Source organism: Synchiropus splendidus, chromosome 6 (genome assembly GCF_027744825.2).
Source record: "Synchiropus splendidus isolate RoL2022-P1 chromosome 6, RoL_Sspl_1.0, whole genome shotgun sequence".
NCBI lineage: Eukaryota > Metazoa > Chordata > Actinopteri > Syngnathiformes > Callionymidae > Synchiropus > Synchiropus splendidus.
Window position 1 is genome coordinate 2,102,267 of NC_071339.1, and position 17,562 is coordinate 2,119,828.

Here is a 17,562-nt window from a genome sequence, read left to right on the forward strand (position 1 = left end):
AATGAATCGCCTCTCAGAGACGCACTTCCATTTCCTTCTCATCACATGGTGGGTTGCTGAATGTTGGCCGCCACTAATTGATGGCAAACGTCTCTACGGTTTTCACTAATGGCCTCGTTCTTTCACTGGAGAACACTGAGCTTCTTAAAGCCGAATCTCACCGGCACATCTCACGCTATTTTTCTCCAGAGAATGATCTACTTTCAAAGTACAGTGATAGTCATTTTTTAAGTAGTTGATCATGCCAGTCGCTGACTTTGCCGTTCTTGTACACGACTGAGCCAGGAGTGGCAGAAGAGTCCTGTTTTTGTTGTTTTAAGTTTAGTAATGGAATTGATATTTCAGGTGAAGTGCAAATGTTATGACTTAAATGATAACTTGCAGTCATGCTTTCTCATATGAGCATGGGAGAGGTTTCATGTTTTCTTCTCTTACTAACCGGGTATTCAGTTTCACAATGTATGATTTAGTTATGTCATCGCTTCGTTTGTCAGGGTCAATGGTGTTAATCTTGATGTATTACTCTTGGCCTCCGCACAGGAGGTTATGTTTTCAATCGTGTTGTTTTGAAGATTTGTCTGTGTGCAAAATAACTGGAAGAGACAATACACACGACAATGGGACAAAACTGAAATAGTAGTAATAACAATAATAAATGACACAAAACAAGATCAAAATAAATAAAATCAATCGAATAATGGCCAAACTTTTGAATAGAACTAAAATATAGATAAAATATAGCGATGTAATCACCTTTTACTGAACGTTTGAATAGAACTAAAAACTTTTGAATAGAATTGAAATATAGATTAGCAGCAATGGCTTTTCCATGGTTTGTTGTTGAAGTCGCCTCGCACAACTAATGTATAGTTCAGTAAAAGGTGTTGTGGATTACATTCATGCATGTAAGACTGGAGTGTGGATTTCTGACTTGCGTGGCTCCAGCTCTCCAGATCTGATACACAACTTGATCGAAAATGGCGCCTGTAACTGTCCCTATTTTACCGTGTCGGCTTTCCAGGACTGTTTTGCTTCCCATGCTTCATCCTTCCATCACTCCTGGAACATGAAGAAGCCAGCAGTCCTGGCTGCCATGTTTGCTGTGCCTCTCTGAGTATAGCCAACCACAGACTTCGATAAGGATTCTTCTCTTACTTCTTACCGGTTGGCTCCACTACAAGACAATGTCACCTGACCTATACTTCTGTCATCTGTTTTTGTTTAAACTGGTTTTTGATCTAGTAGATACTGTACTTTAGACACATTTCTGAGAGGTTCTTTAGATTGATATGTCTTTAACAAAGAAAGACACAAATTCAGGACCAGCCAAACTACATGGTGTTTAAAGGGGCTAATGTGATCAAGCTGCTCTTCTTGCCTCTCACCATGTGTCCATCTCCACCAGATCAATTGTGAAAGACCCCTGGAGACCACAACTCCTGCCGACAGACTCGCTGTACTCAGAGCTCATCAAGTGTCCTATTATTGATTGCCAGGGTGCACAGAGAGGTTACAGCGAGCACACCACCCAGCCTTCCGCTTTCCCTTGCCCTGGTTGGTGAACCTTCAGCTCAGCCTTCGACCAGATCATGGAGCTTGTGCCAGATGTGGAACGTCTGGCCTTGTTGAGACAGATGATGGAAATGGCTTTGTTGCCGCCTGGATGGAAGGCTCTATTCTCAGAGAGTGTGTGACCACCAGGGACGGTCAGAATTGGACACCTCTGTAGAGGTGCAAAGTGGACTTTTTGTCTGGTTCCAGACATATGAGGGCTGGAGAAGGTGATCGTGGGTGTGAGGATGCTGCAGTGGTTCCGTGGGAATAAATAGACCCGAGGAAGATGCGAACCACAGGGGGACTCTTTCCAATTGTCACCAAGAGTTGTCCCCATCTTTGTCTTAATTTCCCGTGTTCTGTCGGTGGCCCAGTGTGAGAAGTGACCCGGCCATAAATCAGTGTGCGCATCAGTGAGAGAGAGAGAGTGTGTCTCCGTTAATACCATCGTGACTGTAAATGCAGCACGGATTGAACATTCGCTCTCATTATTCACCTCCACACCTCAGCTGCCTCTCACAGCTCTCTCCTGAGTGGGGGTGTAATGTCACCCATTCTTACAAGAAAACAAAATCTTCCATCTTATCAGGAGGATTTTCTTCTAGGGGCTGTTTCATGGAGAAACTAAAGCCTGTTGTTTTCCACCAAATACTCACATAGATCAGCTGGTACATTCCTAACTGGTGGTGTGTCAGACAGGAAGGATTTGTGATGTTCCATCTGAAACACTCACACTCAGGTGAGTCAGTCAGGGATGATCTTGTTCCCACTTATGTACCAGCAGCAACAGCTGAGGATTAACCCTCTTGATCCGAATCTATCTAGTCGCTATCTGTGCCGTGCTGCATACTGATTTAATAGCTCTCTTGTCTGTCATGCAAACCATCCTCAGCTAACCTGGGTGAGCCCGCAGCCAGACCTCCGGCTGCCTTCTGTGGACTTATATTGGGGTTTTTATACTTATTTTTGTTTACCTCCTCCGAGCGTTCCTCCCAGGGCACCGCTGGTACCAGCACAACAGGTTGCTTCATCTCCTCAGAAAAAAATGAAACTGATCATATCTGCCACGGTGATGTAACTGAAACATGCTGAGGGAACTTGAACTTGAGCTGCTTTCCAAGACTTTCCACTCATACCTGACAGACAGGGGCTGGAGAGTCTTGCTCGAGAGAACCCCAGCCATTTCCCCTGCCTGGCGTCCTGTTTCTGACGTGTCCATAACATCCTCTTGCATTCAAATAAGTCAAGAATAGTGGTCTCAGAAGTGAGAAATGGCGCCACTGCAGCAGCAGGTAGAGGAAGTTATGACCGTATCTTACCTCCAAGCATGGACAAAGCTTTGACTCGGACTCCCATTCTGTGTCAAAGACCAACTATTTTCAGATGTACTTTTGCGTCCATGTTGACAAAATCAGGTGTCCATGAGTCAGGTGTGCCAGTGGAATCATACGTGTCCTTACTGTGTGACGGCCACATGCGTGAGTTGTCGAAGTCACCATCCTTGACTGAAGCGTCGTTTTCAGCTTTTTGCATGCCAAGTGGCACAACACAGGCTACAGAGTGAAAGTAGTGCCATCCCATGGCCAGCTCTAATCCCAACCACCATCTTGTTTTTTTATGTGACACGCAGCCCACTGTGTCGGGATCTGCTGTGGAAGGCAATTGAACGTTTAATGCCCCAACACGTGACACGACTTCGGCATCACTGTGGGATGCAAAAGTCCGCATGACAATAGTCTCTATTTGACACCTCAGGAGTGAGAAGGTGTTGCCTTGGGAAAGTAAAGTCTGGCTTTGCTGCGACTGTCGCACCTTGCATAAGCAGTGGAACAGCGACCTTGTGGTTGTAGCCTGCTGGACTCTACACTGTATGTCATTTACCTTTTTTTTGTATTTGTAGCATCGGATTTTCCAACTGTGTGTACATCTTATCCAGAGCTTCCTTGGAAAATCAAACTGAACTTTACACTCGGGTATAATGCCTTTTTGTCTGTTTACGTTCACGTTTGTTGCACATTTTTATTGCCGTCTGCTTTTGAACGGTTTCTACCTGTCGCGTTGGTCTTAAATAAAAAGTACATCAGAAACCTTTAGTGACTGCTGACCTGATGTGTTTATAATAGATAAAGCTTAAAGCTTTTGTTTATTGCTGAAAACACAGCTCTGAAATTATGCTTCCACAAAATATAAACGCGACACTCATGAGTCATTTGAATACAAATATTGCCGCAATTGGTGACTCTGTGAGTTTCCACCAGATGTAACAGGACTCCAGTCGAGTTCATGCGACATGAAACATGTTTAAAGCAGACTAAAAATGAATAAAGAAATGAATCAGTCATCATTTATGTCTGACAGAACTGAAACATATATAAAACAATATTAGGAGCAGAAACTACAGAGTACCTGTGGCTCCTCTTGTGAGCTTATAGTTGGCCAGGATAACGTCCACATTGCTCAAGGACAACGTCTGCCTCTTGTTTTCCTCCTATCTTCTTCTTGACATGAACCGTCTTCAAAACCCGACTTTGAATCTCTTGCTCTTCCACTGACCTGCAATCTCCTTGGACGGAAGCTCGAGTGTGAGTCCTCCATTCTGCTCTCCTAATAGACCACTGCTCTGAGGTTGGCCAGGCATGAAAGGAATTATTGAAAAACAACTCTCAATGAAGCGAGGAATGGTTTCTTCCACGCTGCAAATCTTCACTCATATTCCTGAAGCGGCGAAAGTGTTCCATTAATTCAAGGCATTTTAATTTCATGTTCGAGTGTCTTGTCGAGTTTTGACGGGCGGCAGTTTCAGTGTGTCGTCTGGATTCACTGTACAAGGCTATGTGCAACAGGTTTTCCTGTTTCTCCTCTTGCTGTCCTTCATTCTGTGTATCTGTTATGACTGAGCAAGGCGCTACATTTGCATTAGACATGAGCAAATGCATTAGTGCATTTGAGCATTTTAACGGCTGATTCTGAAGAGCTGACTTCACTTCTGGATCCTTGACGTTTGCTGCTGTTTGATTGTTTGACCGGAGACAGCTGACCCTGTGAGAGGGATCCTGCTCTGGCCAGCAGCCAGAACACTCACTCAGCTGGAAGCAGACGTTATAAAGACGAAGATGCATCTTTAATCTGACGCCACGCTGACACTGACGCATGACACATGAAAAATGAGACTTGCGTGGACATCTGCAAAATCAAAGAGATGGTTGTTAGACGGCCGCCACATATGTGATAGTTAGAAGACACACACGCGTGTGGAGTCGAGCTCTCCTGCCATTGGTTTGACCCAGATACACTGCGGCCATGTTTAGGTGCGTTAACTGAGGCAGTAAATCAAACTGGGGTGTTATTTTCTGTGCATAGTGCTGGAAGGACTGTCCTCACAGAAAGGCGCACCATGAAGAGCTTTTTCAATCTGTCTCTCTGAAAACACGTATTTCTCTCTGGTGATTTTAGAGTTACATGAAAAAGAAAATCTTTCAAAACATCCGTTGTCACATTGATAGTAAATGAGTCAGGATCTCAGCCATGGATGTTATGGTCATCATTCCCAGAGAAAGAGTGTTTTTCTATTGTTCCATCCTTGTCACCAATTGTCCTGGATGTGTCTCACTTGAGGTGTTGAGAGGAGACCCTGGCAGGACTCGGTAGTCCTGGTAGCGCCTTGGTATTCACCCACAGAAGCTCCAGCAGGTTCCTAAGGAGAGGGAGGTCTACGCTTCAATGGCCCTCTGTATTGTAGACAGAGTGAGCGACAACAGCGTAGTTAGTTGTTACGAGACACAAGGAAATGAAACAATCGAACACAAACACCATAATCACATAATCTAGGCCGCCAAGTGACCAAGTTCATGTAGAACTATTGTACCATTAATTGACTGAGTGAAATTTGGTGGCAGGCCTGGTAAGGCCATGATGCTCGGTGGAAACTGTGCGTTCGTCTGACCAACGTACCACTGACCAAAAACTGGTGCATTGAGTGTCTGTTAATTCTGTCATATGGACTTGTTCACCTAATTCCCGCCTCCCTCCCTTTCCACCATCACCGTGGCCTCTGTATCATGAATAAAAGAAGAAGGATGTTCAGTCCTTAAGAGGTCTTCTGCCATTCTTACGCAACATGGCTGTTGGAAGAGTGGAGCTGCTGGTGATTCGGCGGTGTGTTTAGTGCATAAGCACTTGAACTTAACATGCGAGCACCTGCATACTAACAACCAGTGTGTTGTAGTGCAGGGGTGGACAGAGGCTGAGAGCCATATTGTTTTCTGTGTTTCTGAACAGAGCCACATGCTACAAACACGTCAGGCTGTGAGGCTTCACCTGAACAGCTGGTCAGCACAGCGGTGAAAGCTCATCCCTGTGTGTCACAAGGTTGCTGGTTCGTGTCTGGCGTACGTCTCTGGTGCATGTATTTTTAAAATTCCTCCATTTTACCGAGATCCTAGCTGTGTAGATAGAAATGTGGCCGCCATTGACTTGACATCTCTATTTTTGGACCTGGCTACTGCCACCAATAACGTGGCCCCGGTCTGTGTGTGTGTGAGCCACGCCGCAGACCGGAGCGTCTCATCTTCACCCCGCTGACTTCACAATGATCAACAATGAATCACAGGTGAAGCACATGCCAGACCTTTAGTTTAGGGAGGACAAAGTGAAACGTGCAACTAAATCATCGTGTTGATCGTGGATCTGATGACGCGCCAAGTCTTGACTCACACCGCCATTTAACGTGCTCCAAGCCCCCCAAAGTCTTTGAACAATATTTTGACATTTCACTGGAATGGCTCTTACTTTTTTGTCTTATTTCCTGTGTAAACAGTCATCTCAACAGCAACTTGACCAAAATCGCAGCCAGTTCAGCAGCTCTTTTGGTGAAGAGCCGCTGATGCATGACCCCCAGAGAAACACCTTGGTTTGTGTGTGAAGACTGTTTTTGGATGGATGCTTGCTGGAATGGAAGATGATGTAGCCCATCAAAAAACTTGACTTAACTCAAATTATGCAAAGGATAGAAGAGGTTGAATTGAGTTTTTCATGTTTGACTCTCTGTTCCCAGGGTGGCTGTGTAAGTGAGCCCGTCTCTGATGTGGTGGAGACTCTTGTTTAGCCAGAGACAGCCTCATTTCTGGCCTGTGTTTCCAGCCAGAGCACACGCTCGGCGTCTGCAGCCCTGCAGATAGAAAAATTGGTTAAGAGCCTGCATGTTGATGTCCGAAGAGGCTCCAGGGAGACAGACAGCCTCCAATCATCGGCAGGCAAATAACAGACAGGGCAGAGGTGCTAATAAGACATGGTGCATGTTGTGTAATTGAAACATATCTGCCGGGAGGAGCTGTGATGATGACAGGGCGCTTAATCCACCTCCAATGTATTCACCTCCCTGGTGGCCTGACGGCCGCTCCGTCTGCTTTAAACACAGCAGCCTGCTCATGCAAACATGAAGACGTACCTCAACTGAATTTGTAGGCGTAAAAATCATCTTCATTTGTCTTCATCCAGGTGTAGCCCGCCGTGGCATTTGCTGAAGTCTGGTGAGGATCTGCAACTGTGCGTTAAACATTCAAATGAATGGAATGTGACGTGTGCAGAGGAATTATATAATGCAGTCATCCAAAATGATTTAAGCATCTTCCTTCAGCCGTGTCGGGGGGAAGTGGAGAACGACATCATCTCCTCAGTTGGTGACGGATCTTCATGCAGGGTTTCAGAGGGGGCTTCCTTTGTGATCCGTGTGTGATGATGAAAATAGCCGGGCGATGTTTGTGCTGGAGACGAGGAAAGTGTCTGAGAGATCATTACCAACAAGTCTGTGCAATAAGAAGGTGAGCGTGAGTGGTGGGATCTGTGTCTCGTGCAGTTTCTCCTTCCCTCCCTGGCTGCCTGACAGTATCCCTTGGAGACTTTTCTTGTGTGTGTGTGTGTGTGTGTGTGTGTGCGTGCCCACACGGTAGTGAACTATCTTTGTCTTGATTTTGCAGCTCATTATCGAGGCAGGTTCAAGGAGATGGGGACTCATTTGCATAGGCAGCCCCGCGGCTGGAGCCTCTGTGTGTGTGTCGCAGCCAGGTGATTCATACCAGCTCCCACAGCCTTATTTTGCTCCAGATTAGATTAAAACCGACCCATCTGCCCGGAACACCACGACCCAGAAGGGAAGGAGTCGGACAGATGCCGTCCAACATGCCTCCGACACACACAGGATACGCCACAGGACGACTTGTGAAGCCGTGTGGTTTCTCTGAAGCCGAGTGTTCAGGAAGAACATTCAGGGTGTTGGACTCATACCAGACGGGAAGGGAAGTTCTTGGTAATGAATCGACAAAAATCATTTGTGTTGAACACGGAACATGTTCTCATCCTCATTTTAATGGTTTATAAGGACTAAATGGAGAATCCTGAGAAGCTCACATGCCAAGGCTGATGATATTATATTCCACCGAATGATTTATGCCTCACAGTCCAGACTTAGATGTGTGCAGTTGTTGCTGCTTTAGAGAACTTCATGGGAAGTGCTTCAGGTCAGCCCACATGAGGACTTTTCTGCAGTGAAGCACTGTTTTTCAGGTTTTCAGGCTTCATTTTTGGCCAGCTGGCGAAATTCCTTCCTCTGTATCCTGCATGTACAAATGGACTTCAAGCAATATTTCGTATTTGCCTCTGCACTTCCTTTGTTTGACCTCATTAACTCACGTGCTGTGTGGATCACACTCTTTTATATCTACTGAAAAGCTGATGTCAAAGTCACAGCACTGCACAACAAAACCATCTAGGAATGTTATTGAAGTATTTTTATTTTTATTTTATTTTATTTTATTTTATTTTATTTTATTTTATTTTATTTTATTTTATTTTATTTTCTGCAACAATTTCAATGTATTGATTGATTTTTCAAGATTATATTTACATTTTCTCTTCCTTTCTTTTCCCAAATATATGTATATTTTTATAGCATCATTTTGTATAGAATACATTCATATTTTCTATTTCCTTGCATTGTTTATTTATTTACTGTATTTGTAGTGTCCCTACTATTTTTCCGTATTAAAAAATCAAAACAAAATATTAGAATATTTCCCCACATTATGAATGTTTCCTACTCTTCACAAACCATAATCCATTGATCAACTTCGTGACAGCCCCTCAGGGCAGTGCCAGTACATATACAATGAGACCCCATGGAAAATGCAAGTTCTCACATGTGATTTATGCGTATGTAAAAAGCTAGTTTCTGTGAAACACTGACTCACACACACACGCAGTATTGTAAGCTTTATATCAAGGCTGTTACATTTTCATTTCATATAAAAAGACTCCCCTCCTGCATCTGTTTCTTCAAGCTTCACTCAGCCCGCAGCTTCTGCCACATTAATTCCTGCATCCCTTGTATAGCTCATGCCGTAAAAGCATGAAATAAATGTATGCAAAGTTAATGTTGTCTTTAGAGAAGTGATGGTATAATATTTATAAACTCCTCACATCGGACTCACCACTGGAGAGACCGCAGATGTGGAGGGTCATACAAGATTCATCGACTTCCTTTAGAGGAACTTTGTTCATATTAATGTGTCAGAGAGACCGTGTCAGCATTGTGTGGTCACTTATGAAGCCAACGTCATGTTTGGAATCTTCACATAAACATGTACTGTGCGTTGCTACTACAGTAAGACCACTAGAATTGGACTGATATTCTTGTGAATTCATTTTCTCAACGGATATTTCAGTCATAAAGGTCACAGTATGTGGTGGGAAAAAGAAGCCTGAGTGCAGGTGCAATACAGGTGGTGTTGTTTGGGTTGGTGCAAAAACCTGTCCCAAGGTTTTGGTGATTGAACTTTAAAAACATGCCAGCAACCACCGAGGTGCTAAGTCTCCACCTGGTCTCCTCTCTTCCAGGAGCGGAAGCTGTGTGCCTTTCCCTTCATTGAGATCTGCGGCGCGGCCGTCACCAGCTACATGGCTCCTCTCTCCCGACAGACAGATTTCTTTGTCCCAGAAATGAAGGACGAGGTGAAGACTGAAGTGAAAGAAGAAGAGTCTGATGACGACAGAGGGACTGACATCACAGGTGAGGTTTAATTCTCACCAGGACGTGCTGAAACGGCATGAAAACAGTCACTTATTTCCCCATAATTTTCCTCCTGTTTCCTTATAAAATTAGAATAGAATATTTCAGTTGAATCCACTTGTGTTTCTATTTAAATATAGCAGTTTATGTAAGTATTTTTTCGCGGTGCATTTCCAGCAGTCATCTGCAGTTGCATAAATATTAAAAAATGCATGACATACAAGAAAGGTCACGGTCCTTCCCCTCTACCGCAGTCGGACATGTTTTGCTCTTAAGATGCAGCACAAGCGATAAAACGGAGGATCCGTTTAGCACTGCAACAACCTGGAGACCTGTGGCATCGCGTGAAGTGGGACACACAATGTGCGTTAAAATGTAGAGCTTTGGATATTTAGCGCTGGCGTCTCCGCTCAGCTGCTGCCGCCGCCGCCACTCTTGTCAGAGAAGAATGTGCCTGCCCTGGTGTTGTTTGTCACCAGGACCGTGCCCCTCCTGCACAGCCCTCATCACTCAGACGTGGATCTATGAGGCCGTGTAATTGTTCTGTCAGCCAGAGTGTGTGTCTTCATGTGCAGTGTCATGTCTGCTGCTGTTACTCTTTCAAACTTATGGGACCTGTGGGCTTGTTGAAGGGTTGAATTTGTCATTGTCCTGTTCACTTGAGAAGGTGAATGATGCGAGGCTGATGGGATGTGGGGACTTTACCTCTGTGCTGAGTCAATAGTTGCCAATTGTATTCTCAAATAGAGAGGGATTTTGACGGATCCAGTCGCCAACAACATTGTGGACTGTGATGATAAACAACTCTTTGCTCCGTTGAGCTTATTTACCTGGACTCAGACGTGACCGAACCTTGCGTCATGTCCTCCTCCTGTCATTTCCAGCAGGCTGCTCTGCAACAACAGTAAACACAGCAGCGTTTGTGGCTCCAGCGTTCACCTGTCAACTGGTCTTCTGATGAAAAATGTTTCTGACTGCATGCGGCGATGATGTCATCCATCTTGACGTTGTTCTTCTGTGTTAAACAGTTTGTGAAATATTTGAAGAACATCCCTCTCCTCCTTTTATTTCTTTATTTTTTATTCCATGGGAGCGGCGTGCACCGACTTGGGAGCATAACAAGCGTAGTAAGTTTAAAGAATCGTGAATTTGTCCTGGCCTTGGGGGCCTTTCTTCACGCGTCCTCGAAGATGGGTTTAAATCGCTGAAATTTGTCCACCACAGCATCAGTGTTGAATCCATCACGATAACTAATGAACATGACTGATGCATGTTTTGACGTTGACTATTCGTCATTTAACGCCTGCGCGGCGCATTTGTCCGTGTCACGGTCGGTTAACTGACTGTCTCTTCCTGGGACAGAACCACAGTTGCATGCTAAGTGTCTCCCAACATTATGTAAATCTTCACTGTTCAAGGCTTTCTGGCAGAAATGTTTGAAATACGCTCGGTCAGTGACGCACTGCCACTCGCACCAGACTTGTTTCTGAGATGATCGCTGGGAATATGATACATATTTGTGGACTACTATCATAAAGATGCTGAAGTTATCAACTATCACCATTGATCTGCCTTCTTCCTGTCACATTAGCCACAGACCACTAGTGTCTGCTGCTCCATTACATCAAGTATAATGAAATGCAAATGACCGTGAGGCTTGTGTAACACCACAGCATACAGAAATACAATAATCTATGCAGCAACCTAGTAGCATTTAGCAGGTACAAAGCACATTTTACTGTGTGACATCTGGAGTGTAGCACTCCTTGACAGTGTTTTCTATACGCTGATCCAGCCGCGGGCACATTTTGGCAGAGGGTGTTATATTTTTCCTGAAAGTTTGAAAGAGTTTTTACGCAGATTTTCTTTCAAAGTGGTTACACAACTCAACTCTGTCGTTGTGTGTTTGAGTGTCCTGCACCTTGTTCCCTCCTAGTGTTACTAGAAATACGATTGAAAAAGTCAGGGGAAGTTTTCTGTGGGTAAGTCATGAAAACAAGGTTATTGCTAGTTGGATCCGGGCGAGCACCTTAGCGTCAATGCTAATCCAAGAACACGCAGTGTTGCTGTTTTTAAAAACGACTATAGTAAACTACTTTTCCGACCCATCCCCTCGGATGCGGCATCAATTTTTCACCAGTGTTTAGGCGCTTCCTGTCACCACTTCCTCAACATGCACTCTCCGATTCCTCCACCTCAGCACCAGCTCTTTTTAATCACCTTCTCTTCTTCATACAAGTTGAAGAAGAAGAAGAGACACCTTCTTAGCTGCACTAATCATCCCAATGGGCCCAATTACGCAAATAGTTTGGGTTAATGTTATCTGAAAGATTTTTGTTGGCAGATGACATTGTGACCTGTGGTGAGAGCAGGGAGCCAGTGGAAGATCAGCCAGAGAGGTGGAGGTTTGCCTTAGAAAGGAGAGGAATGAAGGTTAGCAGCAGTAAGAGGTAATCCATGTGTGTGAATGAGAGGGAGCCGAGTGGACAGGTGAAGTTTCAGGATGCAGAGATAAAGAAGGTGGAGGGTTTGAAGTACTGAGGCTCAACTATCCAGGGCCATGGAGGGTGTGAGAGGGAGGTGAAGAAGCGGGTGCAGGCAGGATGGAATCATTGGAGAAAAGTGTCAGGTGTGATGTGTGACAAAAGGATGAGAGGGAAAGTGTCCAGAAGGCTGGTGAGGCCAGCAACGTTGTATGGTCTGGAAACAGTGGCACTGAGGAGAAGACAGGAGGCCAAGCTGGAGGTAGCAGAGATGAAGATGCTGAGCTTCTCTCTGGGAGTGAGAGCAGGATGATGATAGGATCAGAGGGACAGCACATGTGCTCAGGTGTTTAGCAGACCAAGTCAGAGAGGCTGGATGGAGATGGTTTGGACATGGACAGAGGAGAGAGAGAGAGAGAGAGCCAGTGCATTGGTAGATGAAGATGTTGAGATGTTGGAACTGCCAGGCAGAAGGTGGAGAGGAAGGTCACAGAGGAGATTGATGGCGGTGGTGAAGGAGGACATGAGGTTTGAGAGAAGAGGAAGCAGAGGACAGGGGGAGATGGAGGAGGATGGTCATCCCTGAAGGGAGAAGCCCAATGAAGTTATCTGAAAGATGTTATGAGCACAGCTCACTTCAGCGTGGCTGCTGAAATCTGCACGTGGGTGCAACAGTTGTGAGGCTGAATTGTTATCAGTGGCCAATGACGTAGTCTCAGCACAGCAGAGTACTGAGTTTGTTCTCTACTTTAATGGTGTCACATCTGCTCCACGTCCCACTGACGCCCCCAGATCAGGTCTGTCTGGACCTGTTTGCCCATCAACACATGGGCGCTCATAAATAGACAAAAGCCTAATGGACTTCTCAGCTATTGTGGTCTGCTGTGCCGACAAGATCCGATCTGCTGGACGTGATAATGAGATGGGAAAGAGATGAGGTTGGAATGAATGAAATGGAAAGCGAGAGTGTGGCCGAGCGCTCTGGGATGTCGTCTTCATTGTGTTTGGCTCCCTTATGACTCGTTTAGCGCAAACACTCTTTGATATATAGATGAGATTTGTTTGCAGCGTGACCAGCCCCTGGAAAGAGCTCGGGCCATCGTGTTTGAGTCTGGCGGTGCCGTCTGGATTCAAGATCATCCCCGACTTTACGGATGAGCTGAAGAGGGAATATCTGCGGAAAACGCTTAGACCAGACCTGGGCAAAGTGTGGCCCGGGTGCCCGATGCGGCCCTTTGACTGCCTTTATGTGGCCCTCTTTGAGTCAGGGTAAAACTATAAAAGTGTTATAATCTCTGATATTTTCATCGTGTGCTGTTGTTTTTTGTTCATTATGATGCAACTGAAACATAACGTTCTTGTTTGATTATTTTACTTAATTCCGTTGGATATTTCAGGAGTATTTCTTGTCCCTTAAAACACATCAGAATTGAAAATTGATTGAAATGTATGAGGCACATTGAGAATCTTTAAATGGAATGTGCTTTAAATGGAAATAAAACACCACAATTTCTACGCATTTTTAAAGTGTAATTTTATCATCGCACATGATTTTTTATTTTCAACTTCCTCCGACCCTCCTTACCCTGTTTTTGGCAAACACAAATGGCACGTGAGTCAGTCGGGATCCCTGCTGACAGGGCTCCAAACTTTGTTGGGCATCACATGACACAAATGTTTTTTCCCCTTACGGCCAGTTACTTTCTATTTTCAGGTTTCTTGAATGACTAACACTGGAAATGGAATACGCTGCTTATGACTATTGACTTGTAAATGCTGAGTCACTTTTCAATGGGGATGGATTCTTTGAGTGCTCTAACCCACAGTCCTGTTCTGAGGGTTACTACTGTTACTGAGTAGTAACAGTAGTAACTACTGTTACTACTCAGTAGTTACAGTCGTTACATTTCCTATGGGAAATATCCGTACCGTCGGATGCGCCTTGGCATTCGACGAGTTACCTCTCCAGGGTGTCCATTGCGTCTTGCCTAGTGTGTGTGGCCCTGGCTGTGGAACCTTGTAACCCCCGCTTTCCAGAGCAGGCACTCGTGAGGCTTTGAGACACTTTCTTGAAGCGTGACTTCTGGATTTGCGCTCTCTTCTCATTGCAGGTGCCGACTCCCACAGCGATGTGAGCTCAGTGAGTGGCGGCCTGCCCTGGGACAGCAGAGAAACCTCCCTAGCTGCCTCCACCGCGGCTTCACTGGCCTCCTCGCTCCCTCTGCGGGACGTAATGGACGCCAGCGAGGACTCGAAGCCCAGAGACCTCGCGGACAGGAGCTCCAACGAGTCTATGGGCAGCGGCTCGTCTTTTGAAGAGCTAGACATGGATCAGGATGAGGACGGAGGGGAGAGGGAAGGTGGAGAAGAGGAGGACGTCCCCGAGGCTGAGGATGGAGGGAGAGAAGCCGCTCAAGTGTTTGCTGACAAGGAGGAGCCCGTGGGGGATGGAGAGGAATAACCAGGTTGGGGGAGATAAGGAGCGGAGTGGAGCGCAGCCGGCGTGTCCGTCGCTGTTTTGATGGTTATCTGTCGTGTAATCGTGTTGGTGGATCTTTGCCTGACCAGCGTTTGCACTTTTAATTCTCCTCTTCAAGCCTGTACCTTTCCTTTCTTTCAATGAATAACAAGCCCTGAGCCTTTGCTAAACACACAACTGGACAGAAGAGCTGGGAGTCGCAGCTCCAGCTGAGCGGCAGGATTTTATATCGTCCCTTCATCGCGATGACATTCCTTCAGATTAGCAGCTCCACTGTTGACGTGGAACCTCTCATTAAAGACACTTGACACCAGCCGTCGTCTGGTTTCACCTATTTATATTGTGCCCATTTCAGAAGTGTGTGTGTGTGTTTGATGTCTGGATATTCAGTACTGGAGTAAAACCTGCAGGAATCACTTCCTCCCTCGTTGTTTGTTGACTCACTGACGTGCTTTCGGAATTCCCTCCTTATTCCAGGGTTCCCGAGAGGACGGTGGTTTCAAGACGCAGGAAGGAAAAGTCACGTAGTGATGGTTCTTCATCACTTCAGCTGGAACCTGTTGTGCTCTGACTTGGTTATGTCAAGGTCTGAACGCCCCACATTCTCTCCAGGCATCAACGAATCCATCCTCTCTTTTCTCATGTTCATCTCCCCAACACCATGTCACTACTGCGCTTAGTCCTTACACCTTTCTTCCCTAATGTTCCCTGCCTACAAATATGGTTTCATTATTGCATGTGATTTAATAATAACCGTTGACAAACTGGACAAAACGGAGGCTCCTTCACCGATGAACAGGCGGAGTGTGGGCTTGTGGTTCGGACACATCCAAGGGAGCTGACGTGCCTCTGTCAGGACTTCATGTGCCCTGAACTGGTCCTTCCAGATGTAACCACACCTTCAGGTCCTCTCCATTTTGGGGGGGCATTTCCCATCTGGGTTTGCTGCGTCAAGTCATCCTCCCCCAGTGCTCTTCATGTCCTTCAACCTCCTCACTTTCCCGTCTGTTGCTCTTTCACCCAGTTCCTGCAGCATCTCCACCGAGCTTCTTCCAGCTTGTTCCCTGATTCCTCTGCCCCCCTGTCCAAAACATTAGGCCTCCATTACTCCCTCCGAACATTTCTTCATGAACTGTCCCTGCGAGATACTTTTTTTTTTTTATGAATGAATATTTATTTAAATCCTACACAAACACACATTTCAAAAAGTTTAGTTATTTTTCTTTCTTTTACCAGACATTGTTGGATACGCTGCCAGTACAAATGCTGATCACAGACCTGGTCAAAGTGCGGCCCGGGGGCCATATACGGCCCATTACCTGTGTTATCGTGGCCCGTTTGATATTTGATATTTCTTCCTTTTTTTGTTCTTTCTCTTTCAGTCACCACCACCAGTTTTCCTTGTTCCTCCAAGTACATTGAAGGAATACTGAAAATATATTTTGAAACAAATAAATTGTTACAATTTTTTATCTTGAATGTCTAGTCCACAGTTGATTTATACTCAAATTAAGTGCATATTAAGTGACATATTTAAATAGGCTTTGTGCCATATTTACACTTGTTAATGTCCTTAGTTACATTTCATCTTCTCAGGTTCATTTTGTCCTCCAGTATAATTTCTTTTGATATTTTTCCGGTTTTTGTTGTCATCGCTGCCTGTCTTTTGGCATGTTGGCCCCTCACGGCCGTTACAGTTGCTAATGTGGCCCTTAAGGAAATGTAGTTGCCAACCTCTGCTTCAAATAAGTCAACTCAACCCAACCCAATAGAAAACCTCTGCTTCCTGTCTCTGTGGCAGGGCGACTGTCTCTGAGGATCACATCGCATCAGGTCCCACTAGTGTCCGACGAAGCTTCCCTGTCACTCTTCTGTCACAGCTCACCCCTCTCAGTTGTCTTCACCTGCGCCACCTCGCCTGCGATCTCCTCTTCACCTCCCTTGAACACTGTTACTCAGTAGACACATTTAGAATCCAATATGAGTCTCTGGACTGTTCCCTAGTGACTGCACAGGAGCTTGGTAACCATAGAGACGCTGACCCCTCTCTGAATTGGGAGAAGCCCGTCAAGATGCCTGTTGGATGCCGCCCTGGTAGAGTGTCTCGGGCAGGTCCAACTCTGAGGAAGCCCTAGAGCAGGGGTGGGCGCAGGTGTTTGTTCCAACCAATAAAGCACACACAGTTGTTTTCAACCTCACTGCGTTCATTGAAAAAAATCCAGAGCCACAACAACAGCGGAGCCTCAGCCAAAAAGCAATTTTGCTTAGTTACATGTAGGAAATCCCTTTTAATCTGACACTTGCCATTTTGTCATGCTATTTGTAGGAACAAATTACAGAACATGTATTAGTAAAAATAACTGTCAATTTTATCACAATGTCTTTTGCATGATTTTATGCTAGTTTCTGGAATTTACATTTTTGACAACAACAACAACAACAAACATGGAGGAATCATCCCTGAACAAAAACAAACAGATGCTTTTGGATGTTTTTCACTACACAATGTCCAGGGTTTCCACTACTCTGAATGGACTTGAAATTCTTATAAAATTGAAATTGTTATACAAATATTTTCAAGACATTAAAAGAGCTTCAGTTGAAATAAGGTGATATAAAAACTTGAATATAGCCACGATCTTGATTTATTGTGCTGGTGTCAAACTGATGCAAAAGAAACAATAGTTTGTTGTTAAGTTTTATATATATATATAGACAATGATGCTTGTGCTTGTCAGTGTTTAAAATATATACACATATATGTGTATATACATATATATATATATATATATATATATATGTATATATGTATGTTCTTTTAAACACTGACGAGCACAAGCATCATTGTCTATATATATATATATATATATATATATATATATGTGTGTGTGTGTGTGTATATGTATGTTCTTTTAAACACTGACGAGCACAAGCGTCATTGTCTGTCGGTAACAAGATCAAAAGCACGTCGCCGTCCTGCTGTC

At 44.9% G+C, this 17,562-nt stretch overlaps 1 protein-coding gene across 1 annotated transcript in view; it reads left to right on the forward strand.

The window, feature by feature from the left end:
* The window catches only part of tex264a (testis expressed 264, ER-phagy receptor a), a 53,829-nt gene extending 37,280 nt beyond the window's left edge, over positions 1-16,549 (forward strand). The window contains exons 3-4 of the mRNA XM_053869363.1: positions 9,445-9,616; positions 14,211-16,549. Coding sequence (XP_053725338.1) covers positions 9,445-9,616; positions 14,211-14,560 — 522 coding nt within the window. The 3' untranslated portion in view covers positions 14,561-16,549. The remainder of the gene's footprint in view (positions 1-9,444; positions 9,617-14,210) is intronic.
* Positions 16,550-17,562: the final 1,013 nt, after the last annotated feature.